The 18,136-nt window shown below is 37.9% G+C and overlaps 1 protein-coding gene across 1 annotated transcript in view; it reads right to left on the bottom strand.

Annotated features, from left to right (window-relative positions):
* Nucleotides 1–18,136, bottom strand: part of DPYD (dihydropyrimidine dehydrogenase) — an 868,613-nt gene that overhangs the window by 116,233 nt on the left and 734,244 nt on the right. Inside the window, exon 20 of the mRNA XM_046016334.1 lies at nucleotides 9,159–9,338. Coding sequence (XP_045872290.1) covers nucleotides 9,159–9,338 — 180 coding nt within the window. The remainder of the gene's footprint in view (nucleotides 1–9,158; nucleotides 9,339–18,136) is intronic.

Genomic DNA, 18,136 nt, shown 5'->3' with positions numbered 1-18,136 from the left:
AAGGGTTTTAAGAGTACACTGAATAATGTACAGAATTGTTAAATCATTATGCTGTACACCTGAAACTAACATAAGCTGTATGCTAACTGTACTGGAATTAAAATTAAGAATTTAATTAAAAAGAGAGAGAGAGCACACAAAAAAAGAAAGTATACAAATAACGTGTAAGTATCACATATACAAATTACCCCAATATTTCTGTATGTCTACTTGTGTTCTACTTATGTATCTATGTGGCTCTGTAGCTACCTCTCCATCATCTATTTCAGAATTAACAATAACAATAATGGGCATGTGCTGAATGCCTGCTTGTTATGTGTTATACACTTTACATATGTGATTTCTAATCCTCACAAAGTACTGGTGAAACTGATATCATTATCTCAGTTTGCCAGTACAGGAATAGAGGATTGTGTGATTCATTAAGCTGGCCCAGCCTCACCCAGTAGTAAGCCACTGAGCCTGGATTCTAGACCTGCTAGACTCTAACACTGTGCTCTTTTCACTACAGCACACTGACTTCTTTGTGGGATCATTAAATATTAATGAGATGATTAGACACTCAGAACTACAACAAGGGACTATCAAATCTTATTCAACATTTTTTTTTTTTTTGCTTCTAAGTAGGACTAATCACCATTTACAAACAGGTGTCTACCCTATTGTTAAAGGATACTTGGCATTTCAGCATTCTACCTAAGATACTACTCAAACCATCTAACGATATTTAGAGATGGAGTTAAGTCCCCATAATATCTAAGCAGTAGACTCTGATTTGGTAATTCTTGAATTTGAACCACCAGGAACTGATGCTTTGGTTTTTGGTTTTTTGCCATGTCTTATGAAGTGAGCTCCATCAATAAAAATATTTAGCCCCACACAACCTGGCTAGTCATAGAAAAAGATCTTAATAATAATGCTTCCTGTTTCAACCAGTACCCAAGTAACTGATAGAAATGTAGAATGTCATCTGGAAGTTTTCTAATAATATAAAGTACCCAACTGAAAGCCTCAAAAAGAATAACCACAGCGATTCAAAGCTGCACTGGGAGAAAATAACATGGACGAGAACCATAGGCCCATAAGATGAACTTGAAGGAAAGTGGCTCTCATCTCCCTCACTCCCTCTTTGCTGGGCTAGCTGTGCAAGTTGTATAAGAGAAAAGAGAAAAAAAAAATGTTATCATAGATGGATGAGGGTTAGTTGCAAGAGCCTACAGGTGTGCCATGGACTTTTTAAGACTTCCATATACTTATGATGAAATTAAATTATTTCATATTATTCCAGTTTACATTTTTAAGTAATATATATACATTTACTCTGTTCACAAGTTCTTTGTGAGATGTAAATATTATGAATATTTTCTCTCATTCTGTGACTGGAATTTTCATTTACTTAACTGTGTCTTTTGATGGCCAGAAGTTAATCTTGATGAAATGCTATCAATTTTTTTTTTCCTGTTAGTGCTTTTGGCCTCCTATCTAAGAAATTTTTCCTTATCCCTAGATTATGAAGCCATTTACTTATGTTTTCTTTAAAATTTTTATACTTTTATGTCTTTGATATATTTAAAACTACTTTTGTGTCCTGTGTGAGGAAAACACGAGGTTCCATTAATTTTAGCACCATTTATTGAAAGGCCTTTCCTTCTTCCACTGAATTGCTTTGGCACCTTCGTGAAAAATCAATTGAGTATATGTGTGTGGGTCTATTTCTGGATTTTCTATCTGTTCCATTGATCTATTTGTCTATCCTGACACTAAAACATGCTTGTTTGATGACTGTAGGTTTATAGAAAAACTTGAAGGCAGAAAGTTCAAAACCTCTATCTTTGTTCTTTTTCTAGACCATTTTGGTTATTCTAGCTCCTTTAAATACCAATGAAAATTTTAGAATCAGCTTGTCAGCTTCTACAAAAACAGGTGTTGGGTTTTGATTGGGATTGTGCTATATATCTACAGATTAATTTGGAGAGAATGTATCTCTCCATTGATTTTTTTTTCTCTTTTTTTTCTCAGCAATCTCTTATAGTTTTCAGTGTGTGGATATTGCATACATTTTAATTTGTTGCTATGCATTTTGTGGTTTTTAAATGTTATTGTAAATGGAATTTTAAAATTTAATTTTCTGGTTGTTCATTGTTTCTATTGTTCATCTAGAAATACGACTGACTTTGTATATTGTCTTCATATCATGAAACTTTCCAAAGTTCACTTATTGATTTTCAATGGTGTTTTTATAGTTTTTTGAGGATTTTTGATGTATTCAATATTACCATATATTACCATCAGCAAATGATAGTCTTAGTAGGTTTCCAATCTGAATGCCATTTATTTCATGTTTTCACTACACTAGTTAGGACCTCCAGTACAATACTGGGTAGAAGTGATGAAAGTGGACATGCCATCCTAATTCTGGATCTTAGAAGAGTAAGTTTATTTATTTGCTATTTAAATATGATTTTTGTTGTATAATTTTTTGTACATATCCTTTATCAGACTGAGCATGTTACCTTCTATAACTAGGTTTTTAGTATGAGTGGATGTTGAATTTTTGATAAATTCTTTTTCTGCATCTAAAGACTTGAACCCGGAATACGTAAAGAAAATTCAGTTAAAAAAACAACAACAACAACAATTTTTAAGCAGGCAAAAGATTTGAATAAGTACTTAACAGAAAAGGTATATGGATGGCCAATAAAAAATAAGGAAGTGTTTATTATCATTAGTTTTCAGGAAAATGAAAATTCAAATCATAATGAAATACCAATGGTCATGTACTATAATGGTTCAAACAAAGAAGACAGAGAATGCCAAATATCGGCTGGAGTGTGAAAGAACTGAAACACCCAACCACACAGTTGGCAGGAATATAAAATGGTACAACCATTATGAAATCTGTTGGCAAATTTCTTCTAAAGCTCTTACATCCCTTTAGGACGGAGACACTACACTCCTAAGTCTTAGTCAAGAGAAATGAAAATAGGTATTCACAAAAACAGTTATGCCTGAATGCTTATTTTAAACATACTTATAATACTGGAAAAGTGAAAAAGCTCAAATGTCATTTTGAATGAATAGCCAAATTGTGATATATTTATTCAATGAAGTATTATTCACCCACAAAAAGAAATGAGTTACTTGACACCCACAACAACAACAGGGATGAATCTCCAAACCACTGTGCTGAATGAAACTAACCACACACACAAAAACATACATCTTCTAGAATTCTAATTATACGATGCTACAGAATACGAACAAACTAATCTATGATGATATAAACTAAATTACCTTTACTTCTGCTGGTGGAGAGGTGGGAGAGGTAACGACTGGGAAGAGGCAGAAGGAAGTCTTCCGAGATGTTGGTAATGTTTGCTATCTTGACAGAAGTGAGGATTGCATGGATGTGTGTTTTTGTCAAAACTCATCAAATGGTTCATTTAAGACCTGTGCATTTTTCTTTCTGCAAATCATATCTCAATTTGGAGAAATGAAAAACATGAAAAAATAAATAGCATGGAAGACAGAAAACTTTTAAAGTTGTGAAGAGGAGGTACTACTACTCTTTTGCCTCTAAGACTGCTGTTAGTAGGCCTCTAGTAATGGTCATGCTCATGACGTCATATGGTCCCTTTGGACAGTTCTTTGTTCTCTGGGTTGGATAACATGTCAGAAACAAATAAATAGATGGTTAGACATTTACATATAAAATAGCACAACCAGGGGGGACTTAGGTGGTTCAGTCAATTAAATGTCTGCCTTAGGCTCAGGTCATGATCCCAAGGTCCTGAGATCAAGCCCCATGTCAGGCTCTCTGCTCTATGGGGAGCCTACTTCCCCCTCTCCCTCTGCCGCTCCCCGTCCTTGTGCCCATTCTCTCTCTCTCTGTCAAATAAAGAAATAAAATATTAAAAAATAAAATATTATAATCAGAGAGCAATAGTTTTATAAAATCACTTGTGGCTTTAAAATGACATGAGAATGATGTATCTGGTCAAATGGATGTACATATTTTGTTTCTATCATCAAAATAAAGCCTTATTTTAAGAGGTGCTATACAAACACATTGACAGTTTTCCTGATTTTATCCTAATGAAAGCTTTTTAATGAGTACAGACTATATTCACTGGTTAAATCACCGATGTATATTTCACCATGTTTAAATACCTACTGAAAGTAATCTGGCATGTTTGTTGTTTCTACAATCTCTGCTATTCTTGAAAGGGACTGGCTGGAATTTTAGTAATAAACTGCCTTTCTTTTTTCCTTCCAAATAAGGACACTGCAGATAGTTTGTGCAGTTTAATTCTATAACCATGCAGCATTGTACTAGGTGTTTGAAAATTCAAGTATAAATACGGTATCGTCTCTGTTTTCAAGATGCTCATAATAACTTCGGTGATGAACAAGAAGACATATAACCAGAAGGTAATATAATAACTGCAATACCAGTTGAGAAATGAGGGACTCAATTTTCCCAGACAGAGAAGAGGGTCATAGATGACTTCACAAAGGAAGTGACATTTACATCTTACAATAAATAAGTGATGGATCAATATATTTATTCAGCAACTCAGCTACCATGCCACTGCTCCTAGTGGTACATGTCGTGTCAGACATGGGCACACAGTGTGTGGTCTGAGCCCTCAAGAAACTTAGACTCGAGGTATTTTGCTAAGTTAAGAAGGAATAAAGGTTGCTCACCTGCCCACCTCACTCCACTCTGACTTCTTTCCATCTCATTTTACAAAACTAGGTTCACACATGGAATAGGACTTTAAGCTCAAAGTTATTTTTTTCTTCTTACACTCATTTCATTTCTGATGTGATGGGGAAAGCAATGGCTTGGCAAGTCAAATGACTACTGGTTTTTAATGCTACCACTTCGCTGTTTTCTTACCATTCATTGACATGAGCGGCATTTACTGAGTCCTTACTGTTTATCAGTAGGTGTCGAAGGAATTGGGAAGTGGGCTTGCTATCTGGTAGGGGAAAAAGACATTTAAAAATCCAAATGCTGTGTGATACTTGTTACAACTAAGGCTGAAGAAAAGGAGAAATTAATTCTGGTGTCGAGCTCAAAGAATAACTCAAAGAGAAGGGGGTTCTTGCGAATTTCTCTTCAGTGAGCGGGAAAGACATTCCAGATGTAGGGAACAGAAAGTGAAAATGCATGCAGATCCCAACCAATCAGTAGTTTTGGCCTGTACTGTTTCCCTTTCGAGGGCTCTTGCTTAGGAATCCTATTCTCATCTTAAGCACCAAAAAAAAAAAAAAAAAAAAAAAAAAAAAAGAAAGAGAAAGAAATTATTTCCTTCCATGCTTTTTGATTGCAAAATTTCTGTTTTAATTTTGGAGCATCCGATTTCTTTCATATTTCCCAAGCAAATAATCTCAACATACTGTGATTTGCCACATCTAAAAATTCCAAATACTAATATTTCATTTTCTGATATCACTAAAATAGATATTTTGCCTCCAACTCTAAAGAAGAATTTGTGGATAAAGTTATACTTGCAGTTATAGTTTCAATTAAATATTCTTCACAACCTCTTAATCAAAACCGTTGGGGCCAATTACATCTCAGAATTCAGAATTTTCGGGGGGTGCTTTAGAAAAGTAAAATGGTGAGCGTGCCACATTTTACCTAATACCCCAGCAAGATGTGGGTTAGCAACCTGGAATCAAACACATTAGTCTCTCTGCAGTAAACACGTAAATGTTCACTCTAGAAAGAATTAAATAAAAATTAATAATAGTCTCACATCAGTTCAGGTCATCTTTGCTGCCAAATGAAACACCTGGTTTCAGGATTTTTTGGATTTCAGAATTATTAATGAGGGACTCTGGACTTAGATTGTGATTATCTTCATTTGATAGTTTTAGAAAGAGACTTGGAGAGATTAATTAACTTGTCCAACTTGCTTACCTAGTTAAGTAACAAAACATCACGCAAACCCACCAGTCTGACTTTGGTCTCTGCTAGGAACCTCTGTCCGGTGTGTGGCAAACAACTACTTCACTTCAACTGAGCCGCCTAGATTGTCACCAGGGGGAAGGAGGCCTTGAGATTACCGAGTATAAACCAAGCGGGCACTCTGCTGCAGAGACCCCTCCTTTCTGAAGATCCTGGGAATAGCCTCTGCTTCCTTATCCTCCCAGATTTCATCACTGCTGACTGTCTGCATGGACTGGGGATGTTACGTCTTTGATGGCAAAGCATCTCTGTCCTCATGATTCTTTTTGCTTACGTGTCTTGGACCTAACTGCTGTACTAATTCCCTGCCCTGATTTCCTCACCAGGTACTTTCAGAGCACTGGCCATTCAGAACTTAGTTCACTGCTTCTCTGGACTTCCTTGCCTGATTCTCTATTTCACTTCTCTTCTAGCTCAACATCATTTGGTGCCGGCTTCCTCCACCAAGAAAAGCTTGTGTTGTGCTCACAGCTCACTTCTCAGTCTCTAATGCTATTCTGTTGCTATTCTCTTCTTTGTTACTTTTGGCAATGTGGGTCCTTGGATCCGTCCATCAGAACTACCATGTGACAAGATGGGTTCCTGGACACACGTCTGACCCACTGAGTCAGCAACTCTGGGAGTGGAGCCAGAGAATCTGCATTTTTCACAAGTGTGCCACATGGTTTTTAAGCACCAGCAGTTTGAGACCCACTGCTCTGTGGTGTGCAAAGCGGCGGCTGCTCTTTTTATGGGGTCTGCTCTCATGTTTGCGGGTACAGATTTATACACCTTGCACCATAAGAGCAGAGCAAACTATAAATGCCTGACTTCTTGCCTTTTCAAAGCCACCTACAGAAACATCGCTTGGGAAGTTTAAAGAATTGATAAGTGAGGGTATGCAAAGGGAGATTATATTAAAGATACTAATTACTTAAAAGATAACACAACTAATTTGGCCAAATCCTTGTTTCCATAGCCAACGTCTCATTTCTCTCCATCTTCAAACACCGTACTGTAATTGGTTTCTTCTAAATTTCTACTCTAATTTATTCTAGCCTGACCTCTGAGTGAAAGATTAAGTAGGGTCACAATTGTACTTTCCAAACAAATTTTTTCCTACCTAAAGAAGCCAGCTACTTCTAGCAGGTCCTTCTGAAAAGGGTCTACACCATCTCTTGTTTACCCTGTAACATGAAAACACTGTAAAGAACAGCATCCTATTCTTCAACTAACGAGAGAACAATCCGAGCTATTTTCGAAGATAGGCACCCCACACTGGCAGCACCACGAAGGAACAGTTAGGAAAGCCCCCCTGTACCCTGGATCCAGTGTGCATTGATTCACTGTTAGGGACATTAAGCTCAAGGGGACCATCCCCTGTTGTTTTGGTCACATCAGCCCACACTGGGGTATCCAGGAGCATAGCTCTACAACCAGACCAACTGCTAGTTCCTCAACTTGGGGTTGAACACTGAATCGCTAATATAATCACACAGGCAAAATCTATGTGGAAAAAAAAAACCTTTTTAAAATGATAATGCTGAAAATGACATGATTTTGATGAAGTCTGGGCTCACCAAAAAAAAAAAAAAAAAAAAAAAAAAAGCCAGAATCTAGATTCCATCTATCAGAAAATCAATTTCCACTTATGTCATTGACAGAAGTGTCTCCATCATTATTCATCTTTTATTTGAATATGTAAGTTTTGAGATGAGTGTGGAAGTCCTTTAAAGACAAAACAGCACAGTGCAATGTGCCTACTTAACATTTCAGCTTACACGGTGACCGCTCGAATCTGAGACGATGCTTTTACGGAATAGTCATAAACCATCAAAACTACTGTGTCAGAACCAATTTACTTGGGATATTTACACTGAACGAGTGTAAAGTTATTTGTGAGAAAAAAATTTTTTTTTTTTTTTTACGCTATGAACAACCTCCAGATATGGATGGTCATTGATAAAGGCAAGAGCACTCACTGTCTAAATACTGCAGACTCAGTTTATGATAATATGATTAGTTACATTAATAATGCTGCTTAGGCACAGTCTTGCTAATTACAATATTATAAATATTAATGCCACCCACTCTCTTTTCTGTTTGATTGCCACTCATGGAGTCATTCATCACGATATTTTCTAGGAGTTCGCACTGTAAGATTTTCTTTCTTTCTCCCTTTTGTTTTTCATTACTGGACTTGCAATCATGTACATTATTTTTCAAGAAGCCTTTGTTTTTGGCTACCTGGGAGGGGAGTCATAGTTTCTATTAGAAGTAGCCAAATCCAAGTCAGTTATATGATGTTTCTCTTATTCTTTCAGAGTCTCTACTCCTGCCATCCGAAGCAGGGTATCCAGGGTTTTTGTTTTCCATTCTTTTCCATGTGACCTGTTTAAAGTTAAGATTCATTTGAATTATTAAATGCTTCCTTAAAGAATCTTTTTATACTTGCCTTTCTTTTTTTAATGTTAATTATTGATGTAGTGACAAGCTGAAAAGACTAAGAATTATAATTTTTTCCTCCCCTCATTCAGGACTCAAGAAACGTCTTCTGACAATGGTTGTCTATTTAGAATAACACAAAGGAAATACAAAGGCAAAATGCTGAATGTTGTTTTAGAAAAGATTTGCTAAAATCACTATATTATACAAAATGTAAATGTAGTATATATTTCTCTGAAAATAGCAGTTAGTGAGAAAGTTGGGACATAACCTTTTGAGCCCAGGTTTAACCACATAGCGGAAGCAGTTACAAAAGATACTGATTAGATTTTAATTTTAAAAACTTCATCATATTATTCAGGGCTCCAGTGATTTGATTGTCTTGAAAATAAAAAGGTAATGTTATAATTTCCAGAGCTTGTTAAAGAATAAAGAAATCTCCAGCCTCCCACTGGAGAGAATGCCAGTCATCACCACAGTAAGCAAGAATCTGGAGGCACTTCACACTACAAACTTCAATCTTTTTTCCTTTGCATGACCTTGTGTTATATTGGTTTTATAAAAATGTAACTCACGGACCTATCATATAGCTGTAATCAAGCCTCCTTCAGAACGATTCCACTACAGAAATAACATCCAAAAGGCACTGTGTTTCCTCTGTTAATGAGATAGTGGGAAGGAAAACAAGACCTGATGTAGAAAGCACCCGAGGTAGAGTTCTTAAGGACAAGAGGAGAAGTGAGTCCATCCATACCTTTCCCATGAGTTCTGCAATACGGGGAACTGGTTTCCCTTTCTGGTGACTCACGGTAGCTGGACTCTGCCCATCCCAGTCTTGTAGTTCTTCAATGCTTTTCAGATACAGCAGGGCTCTGAGGCCAGTGCAGTAGTCTTGGATGACAGTGAAATCCTGATTCTGAACAGCACTGCATACCTAGAAAAGATGGAGCAATCAACCAAATGTCCATCTAAGAGCTAATTCTCCAAATGGACTCACTTTGCATCTATTCAAGAAAAGCAATTTGTGTTCCAGGCACTGTTCCAAGCATGGCTTATCAATCATTTTGTGGGGATGGGAGTGGTGGGGAGGGAGGGGCTATAAAGAGGCACAAGGAAACTTCCAGGGACAGCGACTACTTCCATAAACTTGATGTGGTGATGGCCTCACAGGTATACATGCATTTCAAAAATGGCCAGATTGGACACTTTAGATATGTGCAGTTCACTGTACATCCAGGCAAACCTTAGAACAGCTGTAAAAAATCAGATCCAGTCAGTTGGATTTACAAAGAATCCAATGTAGCATAGCATAAGAAACAATCTTTTAACTCTCTCATTTTCTGTCCTTTGGGATGCACTGCCTGGAGGTAGTTCTCATGCCCAGAGGTGGTACTGCCAAGGCTGGAATGCTGTTCATCACTAACTTGAGCACCACTGACCCCGCCTCCCTTTTCAGCTTCGTCTACTGGTGTTCTTCTTTTTGTTCACTATGCTCCAATCACCCAGGTCTTTGCTCTCTTCCTCACATCTGCCACGTTCTTACTTTGCCTTGAGACTTTTTCATAAACTCTTGCTGTCTAGAAAATTTTTCCCTTCTACCCATGGTTGACTACTGGCCCCTTCCCTTATCATCGTAAATATAACTTCTTTGAGGAGGCCTCCAAGAGCCCAGAATAGGTTAAGGCCTTCAATTACGACTACATTTTTTCCCTTCTAACTATTGCATTTGATGTACAGCTCACTCCCCAAACAGGCTGAAGCTCCAGGCGGGAGGAACCTGTTACTTATCTTGGTCACCGTATTATCCCCAGTGTCAAGCACAGTGTTTGTCTCTTACTTTGCTCTTAATAAATATATGTGGAGTACCTAGGTAATTCAGAAGAGGTATTTTAACTTTATTTTAGAAAATAAAGAATTTTAAAAATTCCAGAGTAAAGGAAACTGAATCTGAAAAATTAGGATACTTCCAATAAAAATAAACTTGAAAGTCTGTGTTGGGCTTTGAGTTAGAGCTTGAATTTAATGGATTTAGAAAAACACTTTTAGGTTAATTATTACCAAAGACACCTCCAAAAGCAGGAACAAAAATCCTTCATTTCCTATTCTGAAGAGCTGTATGTTACTACAATGTAGAAAAGAGAACTGAATAAATACAGAGAAGAATATTTTCTATGAAGCCCATTATATTACATTAAAAAAAACTTTTTCTTAGGAAGAACAATTTGAGTATTAATTAGGCCTCATAACTTTCTTAGAGTTGATTTTTTTGAGAACAATGATGAAAAACATCATTATAATTTCCTCCACAGGATTTTTTTTAACTGTAAGTCAACTGATGCCTTACTTTACCTACTTCATTCACAATGAGATTCCAATTTTTTGTAGTATATGCTTCTGGTATAATTTTACTCTAGTCTTAAAATAGTTCCCCATATGACCATAAGACATCAAATTTTGAAAACACACCATATCATGTTCTTTATAGGGATGTTCATGATTGTTGTAAAACCTTGCTTGCTAAAAGGTATCTAGATACTTTGTAACATATGAATGGTAATGTTAAATCTCATTTATCCTGAGTTGTCCAATGAGAAGATACAAAAGCCACTAATGCTCTTAATCCACAAACATGGCACAATTTGTATATGGTAGACTAAGCTCCATAGTGCTGTAGTGGTCAAGAGCAGACTTGATGTATTTTATTTTATATTTTATTTCATTTCATTTTATTATGTTTTAATTGAAGTAAATTAACATAGCCCTGGCGCATTTTTAACTATGGAAGAACATGGTGGGCCTCAAGACTGGGAAGACTACGGGGCGCCTGGGTGGCTCAGTGAGTTAAGCTGCTGCCTTTGGCTCAGGTCATAATCTCAGGATCCTGGGATCGAGTCCCACATGGTGCTCTCTGCTCAGCAGGGAGTCTGCTTCCCTCTCTCTCTCTGCCTGCCTCTCTGTCTACTTGTGATTCCTCTCTGTCAAATAAGTAAAATATTAAAAAAAAAAAAAAAAGACTGGGAAGACTACCTCTTTCCTACCCTCTCCTATGTTCCCATCCTAAAGTGTTGCTGTGTCACATATTAGGGAGCTATTCTGAGTAGGTGAAGGGAAATAAAACCTCAAGAGGGAGAAGAGACTACAACATGGCGACTGAACATGGCTGGGATGGTGTGCTATGCTGGAAACACTGGAAGCTGCCATCAGACATAGGTGTTTGAAGCGATCACTTCAGGTACGTTTCATCGTAAGGCAAATGTCAGACTATTTGTATACCTTCCTAAAATGAGTAATTTAATTTCTACTTTCTGATAAGATTAAACTTATTAATTTTCCTGATAGAATGCCTGATCGTAGGAACTCTGCATGCTGATATTTTCTTTTAAACTTTCAATACACATATAAATTATCTGAGGATCTTATTGAAATGCAGATTCTGTTTCCACAGGTTTGGAATGAGACCCAAGATCCTGCATTTGTGACAAGCTCCCAAGTGGTATCGATGCTGCTGGGTCACCCTCGGAATAGCAAGATCTGAAGCACCAGGAGGGATGAATCTTATCTTAACCTGAAATGCTGTCTGCAAAGTGAATTTCTTACAACTAATAATTTCTTGATTTTTACCATTACACGGTAGCAACATATTCATGGCCTTTAAAGAAGCACTACTTATTAATAATGATAAGTTCCATCTGAGAGACAAGTAATTTTCTGATGAAATAGTAATAAGACCCAAAATAAATCTTAGGATGCAAGCACAGCTTTGGGAACAGAGCTCCAGCCATGGGATCTGATGCTCAGAGAATGGATTTGCTCAGAAAGGTGCCTTGTTCTTGCCTAACCTTTACACTCCACTGAGGCCTTTATCTCTATCTTCAAGGTAAATGGCTCCTTTTAAAACTCCAAACATGTAGCTGCTATTCCTAAATGGGTATATTTTATATGAGATCTCTTTGTTTGTTTAACAGCTCTGATTAGGACTCTTAATAGGTGTTAACATGTTTGCTCAGTATAATTTGTAAGTTCTTTATGGTGAAGGCTGGTTTATCTTTCTTCCCAGCAGGATATCAGGCGCCATTATAAGGATCATTGCCACCATTAATTATTTCCATAAGCGTGAATATCCCTATAGTGAGCTGTTTTAAATAGGGGCCCCTGGATTCTCAGCAGGACCAGCCCCGTGCAGGGCCTGAGTAGGTGGTGGCCCCCTGTGCAGCATGAGTTGAGGAGTGTCATGAAATGCCTATTGCCACTGAATGTCATGAAATGCCATTGCCACTGAAGAGCCTCCTCCAGAGGTCTGACACAGTGCCCTGAATTCTTGGTTTAGGCAGGCACATTTAGTCAAAGCCTGCCTATGCAAAGTGAGTGTACAAACACCTGCAAGGTGACAGAGGGTTGTGGGGTGTTATTCCTTTCTCATTATTTCTCATTAAGTGAGATTAAGCACATTAACAGTAAATTACCTATTTATGGTGGATTTACATCTTAAAAAAATCTCCTTTACCTACATTATTTCTTTCAGTACTCAGCACAAACCTGCAAGTTAAGAAGGAGAGAGAATAATATTTTTCCTTTAAAAATGGAAAGAGCTTGAATTTGAAAAACTATTTCTTCAAGTCCAATCCAGTGATTTTTTTTTTAATGCTATATCAAGTCCTATAGCCCAGAGGCTAAGAGCATGCACACAGAAGTCAAGCAGAATCAGGTTTAAACTGCATCATAGTTGCATAAGTATGAGCAACTTTCTTTACTTAAAAATGGGAATAGCACATAGGAAACTAAAAGGCAACATGCTTAAGTCATAAAATAGTAGCTAGTACTTAGTAAGCTAGATTGGCACAAAAATAAATTTTGTAACATGAATAAATCATTAGAGCATGAACTAGGCAAGATATAATTTTTTAAGCCTAATACTTTTTTGGTCTAATGCAGTGAAAGAAGGTTATGGACATTGTGTTTATTTGTGGTGAGCAGAGATCTCAAAAAAAGTTCTGGTCTGGTTGCCAGAAGCCAGGTTTGAGACCCCGCTCTGTCATTTAGCAGCTGTGACTGGGGCTAATCAGGCTTGAGTCTCCCTCTCCCACCTCTCAATCTGAAAAAAAAAGCGTAGGATAATATCTAATTTCTTGTTGTGGGGATCAAACTGTATTATGTAGGTGGCAGTGCTGTGGAAATTACAAACAGAAAGGACAGGAATTGTACTAAACCACATAGTTATTATTGGGTAATTTAAAGTTGAAAGTGTCCACGAGGCCAAAATGGAAAGAAAAGGCCAACTTTGCCTAGAATGAAAAAAACCAACTTCCTTGAAATGTAAAAGACAATTTACTAGGAAGATAGCAAATTGAATCCAAATTGGATTACCAATATTAATCCCAGGTAAATAATTTGGCAAGGAGGTGTTCTACAGAATTAGAACACCGTAGACTGGCCCATGTCTTTGTGTAATAGAGCAGCAATCTCTCATATGATATTTCAAAATGTAACAAAGTTCTTAAATAGGAATCTTAAACTACCAGACGCAATACAGAAGAATTCATGATCATTAACTACCGCTTTTCATTTCTTATCACATAGGTGGAAAAAACTACACTCCAGGTCTTAGAAATATGTGCCACCAGGCTATCTGCAAGTAAAATATATGTTTCTGATTGAATCCAAAGTAGTCTTTAAGTTGCTATAGGTTTAATAGTAAAAGGAATATTGGAGGGTACCTGGATTTAAGTAAAAAAAGGAAATTCTTCTGCAGTGTTTATCACATTCCAAACTATACTAGTAACAGAGTCTCATGTAGCTGGAAGAAGTTCAAGAAGGGCCATATGCACCCCAATGTTCATAGCAGCAATGTCCATAATAGCCAAACTGTGGAAAGAGCCGAGATGCCCGTCAACAGATGAATGGATAAAGAAGATATGGTCCATATATACGATGGAATATTACTTAGCCATCAGAAATGATGAATACCAACTTTTGCCATCAACATGGATGGGACTGGAGGAGATTATGCTGAGTGAAATAAGTCAAGCAGAGAGAGTCAATTATCACATGGTTTCACTTACTTCTGGAACGTAAGGAATAGCACGGAGGACATTAGGAGAAGGAAGGGAAAAATGAAGGGCGGGAAATCAGACTGAGAGACTGTGGACTCTGAGAAACAAAGTGAGGGTTTTAGAGGGGAGGGGGACAGGGGGATGGGTGAGCCTGGTGATGGGTATTAAGGAGGACGTGTATTGCATGGAGCATAAACAATGTGCATGGTGCATAACATGTGCATGGTGCATAAACAATGACTCTTGGAACACTATATCAAAAACTAATGACAGACTGTATGGTGACTAACATAACCGAATAAAAATTTTTAAAGAAAAGTTCAAGAGTATTTCTATGAACACAGTCTGTAGATAAAAGACTGAATAAGAAAGATTATGCATCCAATTCCTAAAGATTTCTCAGGAAAGAAAAAAAAAAATCCAAAGCACTCCCCTTACTAATTTATTTTGATAAAGCGTTAAGCTTTTGAAACAATGTAAAACACCTGCAATATTTTATCTGGTGCTTTATAGTTTTCAAAGCATGTTATCAAAAAGTCAGAAATATTTACATAGTGATTTACAGTTTTCAAAGCATGCCAACAAATAAGGCACAAGGGACTCTAGAACGTTTTCAGACCAGCCAACTTATTTCACAGATTAGGAGTCCAGAAAGGCTAAATGATCTATCTGTGGTCACACAGCTAGTTAGAGGCAACGCTGGCCCCCCACCTGACCTGAAGCTCTCTCCAGTATAGCACTGCCTCCCCAGTATCATCTTCCTTGGTCAGAGAAGGTGCCAGTAAGTGCTTAGTAAGTGAGGAAATCAAAACCAAACATTGAATGCTTTGCCCCAACGCAAAAGATTAGTAGGTGTTAGAGCCAACAGTCTAATAAAGATCTTTAGAAGTCAGGAGACCCTCTCCTGGGATCGAGCCCCACGTCAGGCTCTCTGCTCCGCAGGGAGCCTGCTTCCTCCTCTCTCTCTGCCTGCCTCTCTGCCTAGTTGTGATTTCTCTCTGTTAAATAAATAAAATATTAAAAAAAAAAAAGAAGTCAGGAGACCCTTAAGAGCGTCTCCCTTCTGTAAATTTCACAATCTTAAATTTGATGTCTCACAGAATTAAAGAAGCACATACTTATAATTTCCATAAGAAGAAGCACATTACTAAAAATGATTTCAAGTTTATTATTAATGAATTATGGCAGAAATCCACAGATTTTTTAAATGCCAGGATTTTAATAATGGGGCGATCACTTGAAGGTTTATGACGAAAACTGGAAAACAGACCTCTGCTGTTGTTGGATGGAAATGCAGTTTCTAATTTCATCTGTCCACACCCACTGAGCAAAAACACCAGATGTTCTAAAGGCACCGAATCAGTCATCCCTCACTGAGTTGATTTCTGTCCAGTACTTCTAAGCAGACATATAAAACTACATTATAATTTTTGAAACTGCTGTACAATACATATTGTAAAGGTAATAATTCAGAATAACAATATCTCCCTATGAGTTTTTGGTGCTACATAAACATGGCACTTACTAGAATTCATGAATAAAACACCAAAATTATAATTTTATAAAGCTATAGGTGAAAAGACAGCCCCTGGAGATACATAGTGCATAAGGAGCCAGACGGGTATATATTTGTATATCCACATAAAACCACCAATCTTAGTTGTTCTATCATATTAGTTTCCATTTGTTGAAGGTGTACAACATCAAAGTCGCGATGTCCCTATATATTATATTTAGCAGTAATGTAACAGACTCCGTAAAGAAATCAAAGTGAGAGTTTCTAAGTAGTTTCCTGGCAATTGAGACAGCAGGTTCTTTCATCTGCTCTGTAACTGTGGCAGCGCATTGATTTAAACTCCTTCTGAGATCTCAAATGCTTTTATACTCTTAGGTCTCTCAAGCACCTTTTTTTTTTTTTTTTCCAAAGTGATAAAATTCTAGCATCCAGCAAAATACCATCTTGTTTCCCCCAAAAGGAGAGAGCTTATTTCAGCTTTGCTACTAACCTGTACAGGATCACTAAGTCAAATAGCTGTCCAAATGCCATGCTATCAAGAAACTTGGCTTTCAGTTCAGTTTTCTATGTTCTGACCATACCAAATTGGGCTGGGGGGAAAAAAGAACAACAGAATAGTCCCACAGATGTTGTTTTTTTTTAAGGGTTCAGGTTGAATAAAAAAAGAAGCGAATAAGCACTTCTGCTTATTAATTACATTTTAATGTTGTCCTTTCATTGCTACTCACTGATAAATGCTAAAGGTAGAGAAGTCACTTAGCTTGTTTTGTATATCCTATATTTCATTGTCAATCACATTACTTATCCTCTTATCTGGTCTTTTAAATTATATATTCTCTGACAAATTCTACGTATATGAATAACCCCTTGTCCCCCAGTCAAGAAGGAATTCTATGGTGTTTGAAAGGTTATTTTTAAATGTCCCATCTGTGGTCATTCTGTATCTGATTAATTTCTTAACCCAAATTCAGCTGAAGGTGGGCTAGAGAGAATAAAATGTTTCCAACAGGGGCGCCTGGGTGGCTCAGTGGTTTAGGCCACTGCCTTCGGCTCGGGTCATGATCTCAGGGTCCTGGGATCGAGTCCCGCATCGGGCTCTCTGCTCGGCGGGGAGCCTGCTTCCCTCTCACTCTCTCTGCTTGCCTCTCTGCCTACTTGTGATCTCTCTCTGTCAAATAAATAAATAAAAATCTTTAAAAAAATAAAAATAAAAAAATAAAATGTTTCCAACAGATTTGGTACTGGGCTCCAAACCAATTTTGCCAACTGGAATATGGAATCTAAGTGTCAGTTCTCTAAGTATTTTCTCCAATGTGGCATAGACGACGGGCCACCCACCTGACTGTTATTCAGAACATGGTGGGGCTAATCTTCTCTACTGACTTTGTTCACGATACAACTTGACTGGGGACAGCCTAGGCTGAGGAGTCAAAGGGATGTGCTGTGCCCCGCAGGCGAGATCGCCTCTGTCCCCTTCCTTGTACCTGCCCTTTGCAAAGTCAGCTTCAACTGGATTCAGATCTCAGTGATGACCTGAACCAAGAAATCATAATGAAAAAGAACCACACAGAGACACAGCCCCTCTCTCTGCCTTTTATGAGAGGAAAGAGATAAAATGGGTGAGTCAGGCACAACGCAGAGGGCCAAAGAGTGGGGACTGCTGTCCTGTGTCTTCAAAGATGTCGCTGTTGATGGCCCCGCTTCCCCACAGACACAAACGGAAGTCTGAAAAGACTCGGGCGAGACCTGGAGCCCTCCGCACACCCGGCTCCCCTATGCAGCCCAGTCTTTGGGGGAGGGGCTGCGGTTGCAGTCTGGGGAAGCTCGGCCACTCTGCCTCAGGAGAAGGGGCATTTTTCTTCTATGATAGAGTCTCTTCATCTGAGGCTACTGCTGTGGGGCTGCATCAGTTACCACCGTAATTTTCAATTATTCTGTAGTAACACGGGTGGTGGTGTCAGAGTTTGCGTGTGGCATCGTGCAAGCTCAGCACCTCCCATGATAAAAGTGGGGCAAGAAGAGGAGACTGAATATCCAAACAATGGCTGTCAGAGGACTAAAATCCATAATTTCAGGCAATCTCTCTTTTTCAGCAGTGTCAACACAGCTGGCAAAATCTGACTTACAATATCATTTACTCAAATGCCACGTGGGGTTGGGATGATA

Source organism: Meles meles, chromosome 1 (genome assembly GCF_922984935.1).
Source record: "Meles meles chromosome 1, mMelMel3.1 paternal haplotype, whole genome shotgun sequence".
NCBI classification, from domain to species: Eukaryota; Metazoa; Chordata; class Mammalia; order Carnivora; family Mustelidae; genus Meles; species Meles meles.
Note: the sequence above shows the minus strand (reverse complement) of the source record. Positions and strands in the feature narration are given on the sequence as shown.